Raw genomic sequence first — 13,938 nt, 5'->3', positions numbered from 1 at the left:
CCTACCCCACAATCTCCACACACTCTTCCTTCATCCTTCATCCTCCCCATCCATCCATCCATCCATCCATCCATCGCTCCATCTATCTATTGCTTATCCGCACTCCACCCAACCTAATCCAATCCCAAGTCTCCTTTTACTAAATCCCCCACATAACATAACATATACCGTATGATGCATTCCTTCGATATTATTCCTTCAACCCCGCATAGTACACCTGACCTCCCCATTATTCTCCATCGATTGATCCTTCATCGGCACGGGATTTTAGAATTTTGAAGGTCGGGCTTGGACAGTACATATGATAGTACATAACGACTAGGATGCAATAGCTCGCTTCGCTCGCGGAAATACAATGCTTACCTAGTCACAGGGGCAGAAGCCAAGTCTTTTGAGGTTATACTGATTTTACTATTGTGACAGAAACTGTAGGCTGTTTGATTATGTACGCTAGTTTCGACCTGTTATATAGCCTTAAAAACGCTCTGATTTAACGCCGTTATATGCTAGTAAAAATGCTCTAAACTCAACCCGTTATATAGCCTTAAAAACGCTCGAATTCAGCCTGTTATATAGCCTCGACAAAACTCGGATTCGACGCCGTTATATGCCTTAAAAACGCTCTAATTCGACGCCGTTATATGCCTCGAAAACGCTCTGATTTAACGCTGTTATATAACCCTGACAACACTTAGATAAGTTAGATTTGACGCCGTTATATTCGTCGAAAACGCTCTGATTTGACGCTGTTATATGCCTCGAAAACGCTCTAATCTAACGCTGTTATATAACCTTAACAACACTTAGATTTGACGCCGTTATATACATCAAAAACGCTCTGATTTTGTGCCGTTATATAGACTTAAAAACGCTACTATATGCCTATTAGTGTAACCCCTTATCCTTAAACTACTAACCTGTTAAGGGCCTGTAGAACTACCTGTCGAGCTACCTATAAAGCCACTTACCTGTAGGGCTACTTACCGGTAGGGCTACTTGTAGTAGCACCTGTAGTATGCTAGTTCGAGTGCCAGTTCGAGTGCCAGTTCGAGTGCCAGTTCGAGTGCCAGTTCGAGTGCCAGTTCGAGTGCCAGTTCGAGTGCTAGTTCGAGTGCTAGTTCGAGTGCCAGTTCCTTGTTCAGGTAGAAGGGGGGATATAGACACGTAAAAATATATAGGTAGGTAGGTAGGGAGGTAGGTAAGAGAGCGCGTACAGCGCGTGTAGGGGCCTGAGGCAGCGAACCGGGACGCGGACCAATGAGAATTAAGAGAATACCCTTGTTTTTACAGGGGTTTTTCGGCAAAACATCGGTCCATTTTCCAGTATAAGATAGATGTACGTGGGTAGGTAGGTCTATACAAGAAAGAAAGAATCCACCGTTGTTTATTTATCGAGGGCAAAACACACCCCAAGAGGGATTCCTTACTTAGGTGTAACCTTACATGTCCCTATCGCGCATCTGTTAGGTATCTACCTTACTTTACCTATGAAATTGCATGTAATTGCATGCACCGTATCCCTCGATTTTAATATGTGAGGTATATCCGCTACCTACCTACCTAGGTACATCCATACAACTTACAAGACTATCCATGCATGCATACCAAACCAAACTATCCGTAGATCCCGACACAACGCCGTCTCTTCTCCTCCACAGCTACCTACCTACCTTACCGAAGTTCAGCCTGGTACTAAGCACATTCTTCTTCTATCGCCACTCCAGCCCGACCCAACCCAACCCAGCACAGCACAGCATACCTAGCACAGTAGTATCTTCTAGATCTATCCCCCTCGGGCATCGCGGACTAGGTACTGGTATGGATATTGGAGATTTGATCTATCAATCTATAATTATTTTCTCAATATTATTTCCTCGCAAAATAATAATAAATAATCGTCCCAAAAAACAATAGCAGAAAATTTTCTTACCTTTTTTTCAATAAATAAACATCTAGCCTCCCCAACCCAAACCCAACCCAAACCCCGAATCTACTCTAATCTAGCGCCGCATTCACCGAATTCATTTTTTTTTTCTCTTTTTTCTCTACGTTCTTTCTTTTTCCGCGCCGGCGCCGCGCTTCGCTCCCGAGTCCCGACGAACAGGTCGGTACCTTAGGTCGGTGGGGTGGGGCGCGCGCAAAAAGCTTCGGAACCGAGGCTTGTTCTGCCGGGATGCCGGGGTCCGAGGATTTTGGTTTGAAAATTTTGGGGGGGAAAATGGACAAGGAAAAGAAAAATATTGATGTGAAGGGGGGGAAAAAAACTAGAGCGGGTGGGAGATTTGATTATTATTATGGAGAGATTTATTGGGATGGGATGGGATGGGATGGGATGGAATTTATTGGATAGAGAAAAAGAAATGAGATGAGCTGGGGGATGCGAAGTGTGGAGTTGGTTACAGTCGATAAATAAGTAAGGAATGAGTCAAGTCACCGCTCACGACAAACGAAACAAACATCATGCGCATGTAAACTCAAGTTTTAAAAAGCTGCTTTGCATTGGTTTTCTATACCCTAGCAAATAATATCCCAAGTAGACACATGATGCTCCATCCCGCATTAAGAGAGTAATAAATCCACCATCCGTAACTCCAATGCTCCGCATGAGTAGCGTGGTTGATATTGATATTCCCTCCGTGATATCCTTCCTTCGCCATGTATGAGCATATGTGGGTGTACTGTGAATCCTGTTCCCGAAGCCACCAATGAAATGATATATGATATAATAAAAAAGTGTATCTTTTAAACGCCGACCCTAATGCCCGCTGAGAATCGCTCAAATCGCTGAACTGAAGTGCTGTAACTCGAAAACTGACAAAAGACCGGGGGCGCAGAAGCTGTCGCGGCTTCAGTATACGCGTCCCCCGCCTTATAACCCGGAGACATGTCGGACGCAGAAGCGCGAGGCTTCGGTATACGCGTGCAGGTCTCGAATCGAAGAAGGCTTAGAACACGCTGATGGTGCTGATTAAGCCCGGCCCTGTCCGCGGAGGCAAGTAGAGACCTTCAGCGAAGAAGGCTTGCTTCTCGGACGGGGGTATCGAGGATGAGGGTTGGGGATTCGAGTAGTAGCCGGTCGTTGCGATTTGTTGTCGTTGCTTCTCTGAGAACGAGGGTAAAGGGTCTGCGGAGGGAGAGGGAGGCATGGATTCGTCTTCTGATGACTCGTCCGAGTCGTGATCTAATTCGGGTGGTGGTGATGATGTGGAATGTGATTGTGTGAGGTGTAATGCGAGGCCTTCGAGGTCCTCCTCCTCATCTTCGTCGTAGACCTCCTCGACCTCGGTGTATGATGTGATGATGCTGGCGGATGGGACGCGCTGTAAAGGGACCATGTCGGCCTCCATCTCGACGTCCTCATCCGAATCGTAGTCGCTGTCGGAGTCTGACGAATCGGCATCCTCAGCTTGCCAATCGTCGGCAGGATCCTCGACTACGGAATCCGCCCATTGGATGTGCCTGGGCTCTTCGGTGCGGGTGGCTTTCTTAACGGATTGGTTGAACCAGATTTCCTGTTCCTGCTCGGCTTCGGCAAGGTCGAGCATTAAGGAATCGAGCAGGTTGGCATGGCCGACGAGGAGACGGAGGTTGTGATCTGGACGGGAGGCCTCGGTGGATAGCTTGCCTCGCGCCGTGTGGGCGAGGTAGTAGGTCTGGGTGACGGACATTGTTCTGCGCAATGGCGATGTGGATGTGGATGTGGAAGGGGAGGATTGAGTGGAGAGTTGTGAATCTTGGGATGTATCTTGGGACGACATGATTGTATGGCGCAATAGGATCTTATATTATAGAAAGTCTTGGTCGCGATGAGTCAAGGCGGCTGAATACTTTTTAGGTAGAACGAGGCCGAGGACCGGTGGACGGACGCCAGTACCGATAGAGCGGACAGGCGAGGAGGCAAGGGTTTCGCCGTGTCGGGATTGGGGGGGATGGACGGTGCCTGAGCACTAGAGATGGATTAGGAAAGGGATGATGGGAGGTGTTCGAAGCTGATGATGTGAGGTTGAGGTTGAGGATGTTTTTTGTCAGTCGGAGTGGTGAGCAGAGCAGAGGCAGACGGCGAGCGGATGTGGCAGCGGGAAGCTCTTTGTACTCTTGGGCGCGGCCGTCTGCAGCTGATTCTCACATGGACTGGTGGACCTGGATGGGTTGAGCACGAGCAGGGCTGATTACATCGTAAGCCCGAGACTCCGTGTGGGGCCCGGAGAAGCGGTGACGCTATGCCGGGATGGGGCTAGGGCGGGTGAGGGAGAGCCAAGAGAGCCAAGGGCGCGGCCGTGTCAATCCGATCTGGGCCTTTTGGGCCTTTTGCGGTTGAGTTCTGCCTGACTATTACTGACGGTACTACTGACGGTGATTGACACCCGCGCTGCGCTCCCATGGACGAGGGTTAACTCCGTCGAGTCATCGCCGTGATGTTCCTAGCATGATTAGATTATTACTGATTGATGCTCGACCATTGACAATTTGACATCGTCTTGACGTTGCATGGCGCTGCGATTACCCAATCATCCCGCTGCGTCTTGATTACTCTTCATGCCTTATAATCATCATCCTGACAAACGTCACTGAAGAGTTGCGCTTCCACAGGGACGACCAGGCTGACAAACTCGTGCCTGTTACAAATCAAGAACCACAGCCTTCCGTCCCGTTCCCTTTTTCCTCTATTTCCCCGGATTTCCACGGTTTTTTCGATTTAATCTAGAAAATTTCTCTCTTTTTCCTCCCTTTTTTTCTCCCCTTCTTTTTTCTCTTCTCTAGCAACGACTCGTTCCATGGTTCACCACACATCACGCACTGACTGACCCAAGGCCGCGAAGGATGCCCCAATCGATCACCGACACAGCAGCAACCGCAGCGCAAACCCTCACCGCCCGCAAATCCTACGCGTCGTCACGTTGCCCACGGATACAAGGCTGCCACTCAACGCACCTCGCGGTAGCCAATCACACGCACGGCTCCTGATTACGTCCGGTCGCTCATCAATCAATTCAGGCAGCAAACCCCCGTACCAATCCTACAGTACATACCAGGTACATACATCATCCATTCATCATCACCATCGTGATAATCCATGCCCCTGATATCAGATATCTGATACCCCCCCCTATCCTGCCCTGTAAGATCCGCACTGATCAAGCATACGTCCGTACCTAGTCGTGCACCGCCCGTTCATTAATTAATTAATTATCATTCGCGACATCGTAAATCGGTGAGCTCGGTGTCAAAGCCGAGCCCTGAGCGAAAGCGAACGCGAGAGCGAGAGCGAGAGCCAAGCCTCAGTCGGTCGGTCGGGTCGGTCGGTCGGTCGATATTGTCGCCGTGTCTCAATTCTCAGCAGCTCTCACCTCTCACCTCTCACCTCTCACCCACGGAGCAATGCAGCCGGGAGAGATGTTGGCCGGCGAGTCATCAACGCTGCAGTTGCAGACGCAGTCATTGATCCGTGAGTGAGACTTGTCCTTGACCCTTTACCCTTGACCCTTTACCCTTTTTACCCCAGCATCGCGAATCCTCAGCATCCTTCGCGAAGCTTATTCCGCCGCAGTACGGAGTAACCCATCCACCCGGAAACCAGAGACACATACATACATACATACATCACAAGACACCCTCTCTCACAACATAATAACATCCATCCATCCATCCATGACATTCCATAACATACCATCCCCCGAACTCTCCCGCGCATTCTCATTTCTCCATCACTCCCTACCTTACCTTACACAGTGCTCGGCATCTTTCTTCCCCCTCCTCCGACTCTTACTTCCGCCCAGCGCTCGGACTTAAACACACCTTAAACCCCTCTGCGCAGGCAAGGCTGAGAACTCCGTCTTTACTCCGCCGCGTAGTTACGGGCGTATCGCATCGATCGATCTGGACTGAACTGATCGAGATCGGTGTAGGGTGTGCTATGGTAGGGAGAGCTGGTGATTAGATAAGATAGGTGAGGGGAGGTGTATGTCTGGACTCTGTCAGTTCATTAGTCAGGTAGGTACTTAGACAGAGGGGCATGTATGTATGTATGTATGTATGTGCCGACACACCTACCTACACTGTACATACATACATAAGGTACATACATCACACATCATATATGACACAAGCGGTGAAGCCTCCCCCTATCCCATCCCCCATCTCCCTCCCACTCAACATCCATCCATCCATACCCTCCCTCCAGCCCCGAATTCCTTGCTCAATCAAGCCACAAGCACACCTACCTACCTACAAACCTACCATACATAAAAAAAACAACCCCCTAATAAACCCCTTCCTTATCCACGAACCATATTTCTTTTCTCAAAAGCAAAAATCCCCTCCCCCCCCCTAAAAAAAAGAAAAAAAAAAAAATTCAGATCCTGCATGTGCCAATCTTCAATTTTCATTTTTTACCTTTGATTGATTTATGTGGGGAGCGAACCAGCGAGCGAGCGATCGTGGGACGGGAGAGCGGCATCGTAGTTAGGTAGTTAGTGTGGAGTGGAGTGGATAAGGTAGAGAGAGAGAGCGCCACATCTATATCCATGGCATGGCTACTACTTATCTAACTAGCTACAGTCGTGGTTCGGCATTGGGAGGAGGGGGAGAGGGAGAGGGAGAGGGAGAGAGGGAGGCGGGGTGGAATTATATACACCTTAGGAAGCATATCGCACTTTTATAATAAGAGAAATAGGCAGTGAAAAGGAAAGAAGGTGATTTTTTCTTTAAAAGAAAATAGAAACCCTCATGAATCAATCATAGCTACATAAATAGCTGGGCTAGGTATTATCATTCAATGATTCATTCATTCATTCATTCCTATTTGTTATCGTTCGCTCCCGAAACTTATCTCTTTCAAACCTCCCCCCCCCCTCTTTACCCCCCCAAAAAAACCAATAAAAGCATCCCGCCCCCCCCAAAAAATCAAAACCCAAAAAAAAAGAAAAAAAAGTAAAAATAAAACAGAGTCATTGCCAAAAAAAGACAATCGCCCGACGAGAGGCTCGAACTCTCAACCTTGGGCTTAAAAGGCCCACGCGCTAACCAATTGTGCCAGCCGGGCTTAGTGTCGAGTTGATTTCCTTTCATGTTTGATCATGTTTTAACTTTGCGGGATTTCGCTTGGTGTTGTGAATAAGGGGTTTGAGAAGATAGATACCTTAGGTAAGGGAGATAGGGGGAAGGAAAGGTGTTGATATCGCATATAGGTAGGTACCTATGTAGTATGAAGACTTGTTGGAAAAGACTTCAATTACTCAATAACCGGCGCAAGGCGAATGAATGTAATATGAAGACTTGTTGGAAAACGGTTCAATTCTTCAATAACCGGCGCAGGGCGAATGAGAAGATACAATTCCTAGGCTTTATGCTTCTTCTGTACAATTCCCCTTGATCCCCTCACTCTTGCTCAATCCATCATTCCAAACTATCCCAATATATGCCCACAACGCCTCGAATGCAATCCCATACCGAAAAGTAATGACGACTCTAAGTCCGCAACGCCGGGATAAGAATGACAAATTACAGTGCTACGCGGCTTCTCTATTATGCACAACTCTTCAAAACGCCCCGGATTCCTTCAATGCCCCCGCAAGGCGTCTGTAATCTCTCAACAGTTCCAGGACTTCGTTGATCCGGAGCTCTCCGGGATTTTTCAGCTCCATGAACCGTTTGATTGGTGGTGCGATCTTGGGCACCTCCTTCGGTGGTAATACTGTTGCGAGATCTGGGAAGGCCTGAGATCTTGTCAGTCACGATTCTCAGAGAGGCCTCGAGGTAGCTTACCGTCGTGAGTTCAGCCACGCCACCATCAGGTACTGGTTTTGCGGGAGGCGGCGGTGGCGGCGCCGGTCGTCCAAAGCCACGCGCGAATCCCATCCCGGCAATCCTAGTCATTGGATTCAGGGAATTCCCCAGATTCCGCATCGACTCCACGATCGCAGGGTTCCCGGACGTGGGTGCCGGGCTGGCCTTCTCACCCTCTTCGGCAAAGGCAACCTTCTTATTACTACTAGCGGCGCTTCGTACACTGTCCGTACTGCCGTCGCGGACCATCTTCCTCCCACCCACCATACTCAGAAACTTGTCGTCTAACCTCGCACCTGAGTTGCTGCGGTTCCTCGAGGGGACCGGGCTGTTATGTGAACTCCCTCCGCTCATGGAACCGTCATCTTCTGGCGGGGGTGTGCTGACGAGCTTTCGAGCATCATCCAGCGTTTTAGGGACGATGAGGTCTGCGGCTGGACTAGATGGATCTTCTTGTCGCTCCTTGAGCTTGCTGATCAAGAATTTATAGCTTTCTCCCAGGCTGTTGCCCAGCGTCTTGAACCCTTGATCGGCAGTGTTGAGGACGGCGTCGCCGGCAGCACCCAATACCTGAGCGGGGGGTTGGAACATATCGCTGATCTTTCGGTTCTGAGCCTGTATATTCGGACGGAGGCCCGACGGAGATGGCTGAGGCTTTGATATCTCTGGACTCGCATTTTCTTTACTTACTTCAGGGGCAGATGGTTCAGATGGAGTAGGGGACATTGGGTCTGCTTTCTCTGAGCTGGGCGTGCTTGCTTTGGGAGGTCCAGAAGGAACCTCGTCCGCTCTTAAACTTGCAAGATCCACCGTTTCGAGGAAGGTGATGGCAGCCTCTAGATTGGTCAAGCAGTACGCTGCTTCTCCGTCAATCTTGCTCTCATTCCGGAACCTTTGTATGAAATATAGATTGCTGATAACATTGATTCCCTCCGGTCGTGACGTGATCAACGTATAGATCAGCATCGGCATTATCTCGTCCGCCGAAGAAGATGGATGGAAATGTGACAAAGTATCCACGATGCTTTTGTGAGCTGCTTTGAGGTGCTGAAGTTTTCCAAAAGGGTATTTTTCGTCGTTCATCGCTGTCAGGTCCGATCTGGCTGCCTCGAGCCACTCCCGGACTTCGTTTTCCTTCTCTTCCGCACTTTCGCCAGATCCTTGCCCTACGTCAATTCCTAGGTCGATCAAGCCAATTCCTACGACTGACAAAGCAGCTGTCTTGGACCGTAACTTTTCATCTTGTGCCTCGTCCTGTGTGCTCCTGTGCCTCCATATTCTGCCATAGACGGCCTCACAGACCCTCCTTTCCACGGCTTCTTCTAATGCCACACGCTTCTGCTCAAGTACCTTCCGGGCACGTTTTCGGTCAGCAATCTCCTCTGAAGTTAACATCATCTGCTCGGAGTCCTTTTTCTCGAAAGGGGCCTTCGGTCGATCCTTGACGTTAATCGAAGCTGCCTTGGCCCTGAACTTGCTAGCTGTGGAAGATAGAGACGATAGTGATGGTGCCGGCGAAGTCCCTCGATGCTGGCGAGATGATAAGGTCGAAATATGGGTATTAATATGGGTAGCGGCAACTGCGTAGAAGTCTTGGAATAGACCTGATAATTTATCCACGCTTGGAGGCGAGGGGTGCACTTTGGCGGAGAGTGAGTCAATGAAGCTGCAACCAAGTCAATACCGGCCGAATCTCAAGGTTCTTGGAAATTCTGACCTATCTGTCAGACTGACGAGCTCGATTGGAAGCTCATCAAAGTCTGCGGGTAGCTTTTCAGGGGCCCCCTCCACCGCTCCATGGCTTCCATCCTCCTCCGAACTCTTGTCAAATGAATCTTGCGGCATCTTGGAAAATTTGTTCTCTTTCGGAGTGCTGGGCTGGGCTGAACTGATTATCTCCGGCATTGCCTCATTCTGAACTGTGCTTGCTCGTTGGCTTCGGGTTGGATGGTCCGGGTCCTCCGGTTCGATTCTGGAGAATGACTTCAAATTATGCAGCGATCGATGGGCGTCGGCCTTGCTCTCATTCGAGAGCGGCATGAAATCAGGGAACTTCAACGCCATTTTATCAGTAATTGTGCTGCAATGCTAAGTAGAGGAAGCTGGGAAAGGTCTTACTTACAAGTCCTTGCCCACCAACGTTATCGCATGAATCTGGCACCTCCTGAAACTCTGATCACAACCTGGATGGCTGGACAAACCAGCTTGCAAACGAAAGTGATGATAAATGAGCAGAGGCAGCGAATTGCGAGGTGAAAATTACATTTCCACCATATATGGATTCGAGGGTCTTTCAAGGTCGAGGCGCAATCCCATCCCACGATCCTTGTTGACCTGCAAATAGTTGCTGATACCAGAGGATGAGGCTATGAACTGAAGCAAGGGAAGGTAAGGTAAGGGTTCGGCTGGGCCCGGTATGACGCGTAGCGAGGCGTCAAGGCAGGCCGCCGTATATCGAGTCACAGGCGAGGCGTAGGTTTCATCATGGGTAGCCGCGCATCAAGCGGGCCAATCAGACTGCGCCGTGACTCGGCCGCCCAGCTCCGTTGGCGAATCAGCGCACATGACTCCAGTTGCGCCGCCGCCGCTGTCGTCGTGATACCGATAGCAGTCCATGCGAGGTGAGCGGCCAATACTCCGTGCCCTTCCTCCAGCTGTGTCTCGATCCTCCTGTTTTGTTGCCAGTAGTAAATAACCTCCTCTTCTAAGATGCCTCTGAAGCGGAAGCCCCCTCAAAAATGCCATTCTACTGCGGCCGTGACGGCTGGAGTCTTGCTCTCGTTCTTGGCCTTGTCGACTCCGATAGCTGCATCTGCGTCACATCAGCAACCATCACTACTCCCCGTGCTGAACCCCTTTCCCTTCACGCCAGAAAGCCCGGAGCCTACGAGTAACGAGCATGTATTTGTATGCTCTCTCTACATTCTTTGGGGAAGCAAAATACTAACTTATCCAGACGCTACGCCACATCTTCCACCACGGGGTTCGGGACCTTACCCTTCATAAGAGACTCGACGTCTCGACATCCGGCTCGGCAGTATGGATGGAGTCGGAGGATGGGCACCTGGAGGAAGAAACCAGGCCACTGGTAGTCAAGTCGAGCCCCATGAAAATACACCGATTAAAGGACAGACGGCCGTCAGTCGTGGATCCTATGGTCGCGGCAGCACGAGAGGAAGGTTCGGTTTGGGCCTTGTCTCCCTCGGCATGGACTATGGATGATGTGCCTGGGCCAAATATTACGGATAAGGAGACGGTATTGACTTTTGCTCAAATGGCGGCAAACGCATATGTCGAGAAACCAGATACCGGGGATTGGAAGGACGTAAATGGAGGATTCAACAGGACCGACGATGTAGGATTTGGATGGGATAGCGATGGTCTCCGGGGGTATCTCTATATTGACGAGAAGAATTCAACTGTCGTTATAGGGCTGAAGGGCACGACGCTCGCTATTTGGGATGGCGAGGGTACCACAACCAACGATAAAGAAAACGACAACCTCTTCTTCAGCTGCTGCTGTGGACAGCAGGCTGGTACCCTCGCTCGGCAGGTCTGTGACTGTGCTGAAGGCACGTACACCTGCAACCTTCCCTGCCTCAAGAAGAGCTTGACAAAGGAAAATCGATACTACGCAGCTGCCAGGTACCTCTATGGCAACGTCACGGCTCTTTATCCGAATGCCAATGTATGGCTATCAGGCCATTCACTTGGGGGGTCGCTCAGTGCCATGTTGGGCTTGACTTACGGCACACCCGTTCTTACTTTCCAAGCGGTTCCGGACGCCTTGCCTGCAAGTCGACTTGGGCTTCCTATACCACCAGGGGTAGATCCCGACAGACCTGGCCAGAGGGATTATACGGGCGCATTTCATTTTGGCAATAATGCAGATCCAATATTTATGGGAACTTGCAATGGCGCTACAGCGTCATGTTCCTACGCTGGCTATGCGCTGGAGACTTCATGCCATACTGGTAGAGAATGCGTTTGGGATGTCGTGGGGACCAATGGAACCAGAGTTTTCGTCCTAAGCCACAAGATCATATGGGTAATTGATAACGTCATCAAGAAGTGGTCAACGGTGCCGGAGTGTAAATTTACATCCGATTGCTATGACTGTCCGTTATGGAAGGAGGTCACGGGCAACAAGAGTGAGAGTACCACAGCGACTACGTCTACAACAAGAACAAACACACGAACATCTACATGCCAAACTCCAGGATGGTGGGGATGTCTAGATGAAACTACGACGACCACTGGGACTGCGACTAGTACCAGTACCACTACTACGACATCGACCTCCACATGCAAAACACCCGGATGGTTTGGATGCAACGATGAGACGACAACCACCACGAGTAGCACCTCACATGCAACCGCAACCAGAACTCCAAGCTCGCCAACAAGCACTGCTACTACGACCTGCAAAACTCCAGGATGGTTTGGTTGCAATGACCCTACATCGACCACCCCGGCATCATTTTCTTCGACGACAGCTAGCTGCGAAACACCAGGATACTTTTGGGGATGCAACGATCTGACTACGACCCAGACACTCTCGCATTCTATAACATCCCCACCGGCCATGCCTAGCTCTACTGCTATGCCGGGCAGAATAACCCCAAATATACCCGACCATGGGTCAAAGTGTTTGCAAAGGAGTTGGTTTGGCTGGTGCAATGAATGGGCGGGCGTGCCGAAAGAAGAAATCTAGATTGTATTTTTGACTCAGATATGGGCGATGGGATAGGAGCTCGGTAACATTTTGGGCGTTTGGTTCTTGTCAGGAAGTCATAGGCATCGGACTAGCCAGTTGAGGGACATTAGGAGCATATGGGACACTCCATGAACAATGGAATGATATACAATTTTTACATTTTTGGCATTCATCCTGGTACATATGAAATGGCTCAAAAGCTTCGACTAATCTTCCTTGATCCCGTTGCTCATTTATCGGTCCATTCTGCCTTTTTCTTCTCCGCAAATGCCTTCATGCCTATCTTCTGATCCTCACTTCCAAACAAGCTATGGAAGACTCTCCTCTCATATTCTACTCCATCCCTAAGCGGCAAATCCTGACTCTTGTTTACGACCTCCTTCGCCGCCATGACAGCTACCTTACTGTGCGCTGCAATAGCCTCAGCAGTTTTCAAACTACCCTCAATCAACTCCTCCCAACTACCAAAAGCCCTCGCAGCAACACCCCACTCTACTGCCTCCTTTCCACTGAAATTCTTCCCCGTCAAAATCAACTCCATTGCCCGGGACTTCCCAATAGCTCTCGTCAATCTCTGGCTCCCACCGGCACCTGGAATTGTGCCCAATTTGATTTCCGGCTGGCCGAAATTTGCGTTCTCGGTGCAGTATAGAATATCGCACATCAGGGCGAGCTCGCAACCGCCGCCTAAGGCATGGCCTGATACGGCGGCGATGATGGGCTTCTTGACGGAGGTGGTGAAGGCGGACCATGATTCGATGAAGGAGGTTGTGTAGGCTTTGCTGAAGGTCAAAGGGGCCATTTCCTTGATGTCTGCGCCTGCTGCAAAGGCCTTTTGCGAGCCGGTGAGGACGATGGCTCGGATTTCGGGGGCGGCATCATATGCGGCCAGAGCTTGATTCAGTTCGGTGATGAGGGGGGTGGAGAGCGCGTTGAGGGCCTTGGGGCGGTTGAGCGTTACTAGAGTTTGTTAGATAGGAATCGAGGACCCATCATGAGAGGGATGAGGAGAAGGAGGAAATACTTTGCCCGACTCCTGGTCGTGGTTCGGCAGTCTCGATGAATTCGTATGATTTAGCTGGCGATGCGGAGAAGCTTCTGGTGATAGCGGGGAGGGTAGATTGCTTCGAGAATCTAGAGGCAATCGGCCTCAGGGACCTGAGAGTATTCATTGTGGATTGCAAAAATGATCCTTGGAAATGGAAGTTGATTGTCTTGTTGGAAATTCAAAGACAACTTGAATTGAAAGAAGTGAAGTTAGAAATCAAGCAAGTTACCTTAAGCAACAGCTTCTACGGTACGGCGCCGTCATAGATCATTCAACCGAGGGAACCCGGCTGTGCGGCCGCATCGATGTACGGCGGTACAAAGCAGTCACGTGAAGAAGCGCTAGGCGAAATGAACGGGCCGCGCCAGTGCGCCTTCCCCTAAACGAA

General features: G+C 50.0%; 4 protein-coding genes across 4 annotated transcripts; 1 reads left to right on the top strand and 3 right to left on the bottom strand.

Annotated features, from left to right (window-relative positions):
• Positions 1–2,496: 2,496 nt before the first annotated feature.
• Positions 2,497–3,758, bottom strand: M430DRAFT_66737 (hypothetical protein; the record flags this gene model as incomplete). The annotated part of the gene is made up of 1 exon (XM_024869242.1): positions 2,497–3,758. One exon carries the CDS (start codon positions 3,756–3,758, stop codon positions 2,946–2,948), a length of 813 nt encoding a protein of 270 aa, XP_024721095.1. The 3' UTR covers positions 2,497–2,945.
• Positions 3,759–7,538: 3,780 nt separating this feature from the next.
• M430DRAFT_140271 (hypothetical protein) lies at positions 7,539–10,113 on the bottom strand (the record flags this gene model as incomplete). Its single annotated transcript, XM_024862657.1, has 4 exons — positions 9,908–10,113; positions 9,503–9,837; positions 7,765–9,451; positions 7,539–7,715 (listed from the first exon to the last, which is right to left on the bottom strand). Exons 2-4 carry the CDS (start codon positions 9,823–9,825, stop codon positions 7,539–7,541), a joined length of 2,187 nt encoding a protein of 728 aa, XP_024721094.1. The 5' UTR covers positions 9,826–9,837; positions 9,908–10,113.
• Positions 10,114–10,412: 299 nt separating this feature from the next.
• Positions 10,413–12,766, top strand: M430DRAFT_66735 (hypothetical protein). The gene is made up of 2 exons (XM_024869241.1): positions 10,413–10,692; positions 10,742–12,766. The coding sequence occupies exons 1-2, from the start codon at positions 10,495–10,497 to the stop codon at positions 12,497–12,499; spliced, it is 1,956 nt and encodes a 651-aa protein (XP_024721093.1). The 5' UTR covers positions 10,413–10,494; the 3' UTR covers positions 12,500–12,766.
• Positions 12,732–13,799, bottom strand: M430DRAFT_42383 (hypothetical protein; the record flags this gene model as incomplete). Its single annotated transcript, XM_024867551.1, has 2 exons — positions 13,527–13,799; positions 12,732–13,462 (listed from the first exon to the last, which is right to left on the bottom strand). Exons 1-2 carry the CDS (start codon positions 13,672–13,674, stop codon positions 12,732–12,734), a joined length of 879 nt encoding a protein of 292 aa, XP_024721092.1. The 5' UTR covers positions 13,675–13,799.
• Between the last annotated feature and the right edge of the window lie 139 nt (positions 13,800–13,938).

The sequence above is a fragment of the Amorphotheca resinae genome (assembly GCF_003019875.1).
Source record: "Amorphotheca resinae ATCC 22711 unplaced genomic scaffold M430scaffold_6, whole genome shotgun sequence".
NCBI lineage: Eukaryota > Fungi > Ascomycota > Leotiomycetes > Helotiales > Amorphothecaceae > Amorphotheca > Amorphotheca resinae.
The sequence above is the reverse complement of the archived record's forward strand: the minus strand, read 5'-3'. Positions and strand labels throughout refer to the sequence as shown.